This window comes from Raphanus sativus, chromosome 9, assembly GCF_000801105.2.
Source record: "Raphanus sativus cultivar WK10039 chromosome 9, ASM80110v3, whole genome shotgun sequence".
In the NCBI taxonomy this organism is placed as follows: Eukaryota; Viridiplantae; Streptophyta; class Magnoliopsida; order Brassicales; family Brassicaceae; genus Raphanus; species Raphanus sativus.
The window spans coordinates 28,129,749-28,136,930 of record NC_079519.1 but is presented as its reverse complement, the minus strand read 5'-3'; the positions used below and the strand labels follow the sequence as shown (position 1 = coordinate 28,136,930).

Here is a 7,182-nt window from a genome sequence, read left to right as displayed (position 1 = left end):
AATATTTTAACTTTCTTTGTACAGTAATTCCGAATTAACATGCATTTTACAGAATAATATGTCATATTTTAAATATTATATATTTGATGTGTTTCGGGTTAGACCATCTGCAATAGTACACAAAAAATATCTTCATATTTTACTCTAAATAGAGCAATTTTATTTTAGAATGGATTATAAATTAATGTTGTTTTTCTATTCCAAATATGAAATAACTCTATTATAAAAGAAACCGTTGTAGCAAATCTAATTCTAGAATTATTTTATTTTAGAGTGAAATATAGAAATATTTTTTGTGTACCATTGGAAATGACCTTAGAAAATAATAAAACCAAATATATTTTTTGTAAATAGTATAAAACCAAATATTTCTAGTAAACAAAATAGTTTTGTATCTTTATCAGTTAATAACAAAAAAAATTATAAGAGAAAAAACATTAAAATCATTATTATTATTGTAAAGTTTTTTTCTTTCCAAAAAGAGCATATTGCGCAAACTTTTTGCCGGTCGAGTTCGAAACTCATGGGCCGTGTTTCCTCTCTCTTCGTCAACGTTCTGCTTCAGTGCGTTTCTCTCTCTCTCTCTCTAGTCTTTTTACCTCTGCATCACTTTCTCTCTCTCTCTCACCTCGCCTATAAAGCACAGATATGCACAGCGCGTGAAAAATGGCTTTCTCCACTGAGCCACGACGCGTTTGAGATCTCTCTCTCTCTCTTTCCCTCTCTTCCTTTCAAAGATTCCACCTACCAATACATATACTGTATATGCTACGTGTATATACATCCTTCCCCCCAACACTTTCATCCTTTTAATTACTGTTCGTTTCATCAATGAGGCCCTTCTCCAAGAACGATCGTCGCCGGTGGTCGTTCGATTCCGTCTCCGCCGGAAGACTCGCCGTCGGAAGTGCATCCACTTCCCCCGGAACCGAATGCTCCAACGGCGGTTACGGCGAAGAGTTCGTCGAGGTCACGATCGATCTCCAAGACGACGACACCATCGTCCTCCGAAGCGTCGAGCCTGCAACCGCCATCAACATCGACATCTCCTCCGACGAAACCTCCGCCGGCGGGGGGATGATGACTCCGGCGTCGATCTCGAGATCTCCGACGATGAAACGCACCTCCTCGAACCGGCTCCGGCAGTTCTCGCAGGAGCTCAAGGCGGAAGCTGTTGCGAAGGCGAAACAGCTGTCGCACGAGCTGAAGCGGTTCTCGTGGTCTCGTTCCTTCTCCGGTACGTTAACCTCGGCGAACCAAAACGGAGGAGGGATGGTGAACTCGGCTCTAGAGGCACGAGCCTTGCGGAAGCAACGAGCTCAGCTGGATCGGACTCGGTCCAGTGCTCAGAGAGCGCTACGTGGGTTGAGATTCATCAGTAATAAGAACAAGAACGTTGAAGGGTGGAACGATGTTCAGACCAACTTCGAGAAGCTTGCCAAGAACGGTTACATCTATCGCTCCGACTTCGCACAGTGCATAGGTTCGAAACTCGATTATATATATGTTTTTTTTTAATTCCAAGAACTCGATTATGCTTTTTTTTTATTTACAAGAACTTGATTTTGTTTTTGTTTTGGTCCTCAGGAATGAAAGATTCAAAGGAGTTTGCATTGGAACTGTACGACGCATTGAGCAGGAGAAGGAGATTGAAGGTTGAGAAGATCAGTCACGACGAGCTTTACGAGTATTGGTTGCAAATCAACGACGATAGCTTCGATTCTCGACTCCAGATCTTCTTCGACATGTAAGTTTCTTTTTTCAAGAGAAAGTTACTTAATGATTAAGTAATGAGATTACTTACTCGTAATCATATTTTTCCTACTAATAATCATTATCTTTAAAGCTCATAATAATCATTTTACTATAAACGATCCCCTCCAGATCAGTCTTCTTAGTTATGATAATGGTAATTTGCATGTGTGCGGGAATTATTGTACCTGACGATGCGTATGTTTTAATTATACTAAATTGTTTTATTATTACAGAACCTTTGACTTTCATTAATACTCAGTCGATCGCAATCTATTAATGACATTTTCTTGTCGGAAATTACAGAGTGGACAAGAATGAAGATGGGAGAATTACAGAAGAGGAAGTAAAGGAGGTAATTAATTAAATGTTGACTATTGTAGTTTGAAAAATAGTTAAACTAACAAACAGACAATTAACGTCACTGATTTTGTCATTAATTATTCAGCTAAACAAATATTTAAATTTTTAGATTATCGTCAAATTCAAATTAGTTTAAAAAAAATATATATATACTCAAAGTTAGGCGGGGATTTGGTGACCTTAAATCGCATGAAATGCTGATATTCTAACCACTCCATCTATATTATAAAAAATAAAGAGAAACAAAATGCGAATTTTCTTGACCTTTATATTTTACCAATGTCTTTTAGATTCTTATCTGTAACTAAGGTGGCATGTATGTTGAAATTTGTTATTTTTTAATTGGTTTTGACTAAATATTCAAGTTGGTTTACTATATCTAATGACGGTGACACAATACGTAATAGAGATGTCTTACTTAACATTATGAAAGATCCTATCCCATTTATCTTTTGCAAAAAATGAAAATTGATTATTACAGATTATAATGCTGAGTGCATCTGCAAATAAGCTATCAAGATTGAAAGAACAAGCAGAGGAATATGCAGCTTTGATTATGGAGGAGTTAGACCCTGAAAGACTCGGCTACATAGAGGTTGGTTGGTCCCAATACTCTGTATCTTAAATATGTCACAAAATGATAATTGAATTTTCATGCCATCACATGTTTTGTTTCCGTGCTTGCATGATGTGAATATTATATTCTGCAAAAAGAGTTCAACTTTCGTTACACAAACCGAATAAAGTATGCCAAACCGCCGCCCATAAATAGAATTCAATACATATGGTATATAAAATACAATTTTATTGGCGTTACATTATTTTCTGTTTTACTTTTTTCTACTCTATCTCATTTGCTGACACCTAGATCCTTCTATTCAGTAGCTCAAATATAGTATAAACTTTTCCTTTTCCTTTCTAATCCATTAGCTAAAGTTTGACATTCAATAATGACCTCAAATTGTAGGTGAAGTAGTTACAACAATTAAACTATTGCAAATGTCCAATTAAAGTAGAATAGAGTTTAATATTTAATGCATGCTACTGTTTAAGCTTGTCTAGTTACATGATATATCTAACTCATAAGCATTTTGTTATGAAAGTTCAATAAGACAAAGATCTCATGCTGCTGTTTTCTTGTGTAGCTATGGCAACTAGAGACTCTGCTTCTACAAAAAGACACATACCTCAACTACAGTCAAGCATTGAGCTATACAAGCCAAGCATTGAGCCAAAACCTTCAAGGGTTAAGAAAGAACAGCAGAATACATCGAATGAGCTCGGATTTCGTCTACTTCATGCAAGAAAATTGGAAAAGGATATGGGTTCTGTCTTTATGGATCATGATCATGATTGGATTGTTCTTGTGGAAATTCTTCCAATACAAGCAAAAAGATGCATTTCATGTGATGGGTTATTGCTTACTCACAGCAAAAGGAGCAGCAGAGACACTTAAATTCAACATGGCTCTTATACTTTTCCCAGTTTGCAGAAACACAATTACTTGGCTCAGATCCACAAGACTCTCCTACTTTATTCCTTTTGATGATAACATCAACTTCCACAAGGTTAGTGAACATATACAATAAACCCATGAAAATATAAACTTTATTTTTTTATTTTGTTTGTTTTTATTTGATTGTTACTTTTTAGCATTTTCTTGGGGTCCCATTAGAACTTTCTTTTCGTCACTCTATAAGTCAAAAACAACACTGATTAGATACAAAAACCTCTTCGAACGCAATGTGCTGTCTGTCTAGCAAAGCAGATAAATGTGGGGCTCATATTCTTTGTGCACGCACTGGAAGTTGACTGCTAAACAGCTATACTTCGCTTTCCCTTTTTGGTTCGGTTTGAAAAAGCTTTTTTTAATAACTCACTTATCTTTTGTCTAACGTGCAGACAATAGCAGGAGCCATTGTAGTAGCAGTGATCCTTCATGTTGGAGACCATATTGCTTGTGATTTCCCAAGAATAGTTAGAGCCACGGAATATGATTACAATCGCTATCTGTTTCACTACTTTCAGCACAAACAGCCAACTTACTTTGATCTCGTTAAGGGACCTGAAGGAATCACAGGGATTTTAATGATCATTTTGATGGCTATTTCATTCACATTAGCAACAAGATGGTTTAGACGTAACCTCGTCAAACTTCCAAAGCCATTCGATCGTCTTACTGGCTTTAATGCCTTTTGGTATTCGCACCATTTGTTCATCATCGTCTATGTCTTGCTTGTCCTTCACGGTATCTTCCTCTATTTCGCCAAACCTTGGTATGTTCACACGGTAAGTCTTTGATATAGTTGGAAGCTTATTAATTATTAACAAAATGTTATGTTGATATTGATTTTGAGAAGTTTTGGTTTTGCAGACATGGATGTATCTTGCAGTACCAGTTTTACTCTATGGTGGAGAAAGAACACTTAGGTACTTCCGGTCCGGTTCTTATTCGGTTCGACTTCTAAAGGTTAGTGAAAGAAAGCAAAACAGAGTACTCTGTTTTCTTTAATGTTAATCATATCTCGATTTTAAAAATCTAATTTCTTTTCATTTTCCCCTTAGGTTGCTATATATCCTGGTAACGTTCTGACGCTGCAAATGTCAAAACCATCTCAGTTTCGTTACAAAAGTGGACAGTACATGTTCGTTCAGTGTCCAGCAGTTTCTCCATTTGAATGGTAATATTACAAAAACGGAGGACACTTTTTTTCTTACTAATCAAATAAACCTTTCTTACTAATTTGTATTTGATTTAGGCATCCATTCTCCATTACTTCAGCACCTGGAGATGATTATCTCAGTATTCACATTAGACAGCTCGGAGATTGGACTCAAGAACTCAAAAGAGTATTCTCTGAAGTGTGTGAGCCACCGGTTGCCGGTAAAAGTGGACTTCTTAGAGCCGATGAAACAACAAAGAAAAGGTATATTAAAAAGTAAACCAGAGACTTTAAAACTCTAATTAATCAAATTCTGATGTGTTTAGTTAAATGTTGTTACAGTTTGCCAAAGCTGCTAATAGATGGACCCTATGGTGCACCAGCACAAGACTATAGAAAATATGATGTTCTCTTATTGGTTGGTCTTGGCATTGGTGCAACTCCATTTATCAGTATATTGAAAGATTTGCTCAACAACATTGTTAAAATGGAGGAGCAAGCGGTAAATATTTAAACTCTTTTTCCCCAAACAACTAACGAGGATGTGAATTTGATGAATATATTTTACATCTCCAGGATTCAATCTCTGATTTTAGTAGATCATCAGAGAACAGCACAGGAAGCAACAGCGGCAACAATGCTAATACACCGAGAGGAAAAAAAATATTAAAAACCACAAATGCTTACTTCTATTGGGTCACAAGAGAACAAGGCTCTTTCGATTGGTTCAAAGGCGTCATGAACGAAGTAGCAGAGCTTGACCAACGGGTAAAAGCATTTTCTAAGAGAATCACTAAGCACTTTCCCGAGCATATCAAAATTGATTTGCTATTTTTTGTGTGTTAAATAGGGTGTGATAGAGATGCATAACTATTTGACAAGTGTGTATGAAGAAGGTGATGCTCGTTCTGCTCTCATTACAATGGTTCAAGCTCTTAACCATGCCAAAAATGGAGTCGACATTGTCTCTGGCACTAGTGTACGTGATTCTTTTGATTTCTCAAAACGGTCCCCAACTTCTCATTTGTGGAATAATGAACCCCACAACTAAAAATTTTATGTTTTCAATTTTCAGGTCAGAACACACTTTGCAAGACCCAACTGGAAAAAGGTTCTCTCTAAGCTAAGTTCCAAGCACTGCAATGCAAGAATAGGTATCTATCACTACCTCTATGCTTTCCCAATCTTCTCATATGTAAACAAAAAGAGAAGATCTTTACGTCCAATCAATTTAGTCCACACAACTCTTTAACATTTTTATATACGGCAATGAGTTTCAGCGTATTTTGAGGGGTATCTGCTTTTATGGAAGCTTTCACTCTCCATCACAATCAAACAACAATAAGAATAAAAAAGCATCAAAATGATTCTTAAATCTTTGAATTTCTTTATTTTGGCAGGAGTGTTTTACTGCGGAGTACCGGTTCTAGGCAAAGAGCTTAGCAAACTATGCAACACATTCAACCAAAAGGGTTCAACGAAGTTTGAGTTCCACAAGGAGCATTTCTAAAAGACAAGAAGGAAGAAACCTAAAGCCACGTAATAGTATAGAATCAATCTCTTCACTCCCGTTTCCCCCATACATACTTTAATTCAAAGCAATTACACGCTAACACGCCGTCAAAAGTGAGTGTGTTAGCTTTTAGTTCCACATGTTCTCTAGGTCTATATCCACCGAGGCATACGTGTAAATATTTAAGAGGAGAAACATATAAAAGGGAGGTTTGATAGAAGAATACACTGCAGTAACTTTTTCATGTTATATATTTAGGATTTACTATATTGCTTGCATATCAAGCAAATGAGATAAGAGATTCTAGAAGGTGAGGGTTTGGTGAGAGAAAAGGACTGTGATGTGTAAATCCGAAGTCGTTTTCGCTTGTGGAGAAAGTGCAATACAGCTGCACGGAACGGAGAGGACGTAAGCTGATAATGCGTTGATAAGGTCCATGTGATTAGGAAGGGAGAAGACATTTTTCGGGGATTTTTTATATTTCTTAAAGATTTCTTTTGCTCTTTTGAAAAATTCAGTGGAGTCGGTGAAAGAGACTAGAGCTTCTAGATTATTGGGAGGATATTTGGGAAATAAGGGAATTATAATATTTTATCGTTATTGTTCTTAAATATTTATATAAGATGTACAATGCAGGAAGTTTAATACACAAAAAATAATTTAAACTAGGATAAGATCCGCACCTTGCGCGGAATGAAGTTGTTATTTTTAATATGTTTTGGAGAATGAAACAATAGTTCGGTTTCATTTGGATTATGGGTGTTCAATCCGGATATCGAGTTGGTTTTGGTTAGGTTCGGTGTTTTCGGTATTTCGGTTAGTAAAATATAACTATTATTCTAAATCCATATTTACTTCGGTTTGATTTGGTTTTATATATCGTTATTTTCA

At 36.3% G+C, this 7,182-nt stretch overlaps 1 protein-coding gene across 1 annotated transcript; it reads left to right on the top strand.

The window, feature by feature from the left end:
* The first annotated feature begins 626 nt into the window (after positions 1 to 626).
* On the top strand, positions 627 to 6,560 carry LOC108828059 (respiratory burst oxidase homolog protein F). The gene is made up of 14 exons (XM_018601615.2): positions 627 to 1,483; positions 1,588 to 1,747; positions 2,059 to 2,107; positions 2,597 to 2,710; positions 3,261 to 3,683; positions 4,018 to 4,404; positions 4,490 to 4,585; positions 4,681 to 4,796; positions 4,875 to 5,042; positions 5,121 to 5,280; positions 5,355 to 5,546; positions 5,629 to 5,757; positions 5,854 to 5,932; positions 6,179 to 6,560. The coding sequence occupies exons 1-14, from the start codon at positions 832 to 834 to the stop codon at positions 6,286 to 6,288; spliced, it is 2,835 nt and encodes a 944-aa protein (XP_018457117.1). The 5' UTR covers positions 627 to 831; the 3' UTR covers positions 6,289 to 6,560.
* The last annotated feature ends 622 nt before the right edge of the window (positions 6,561 to 7,182 follow it).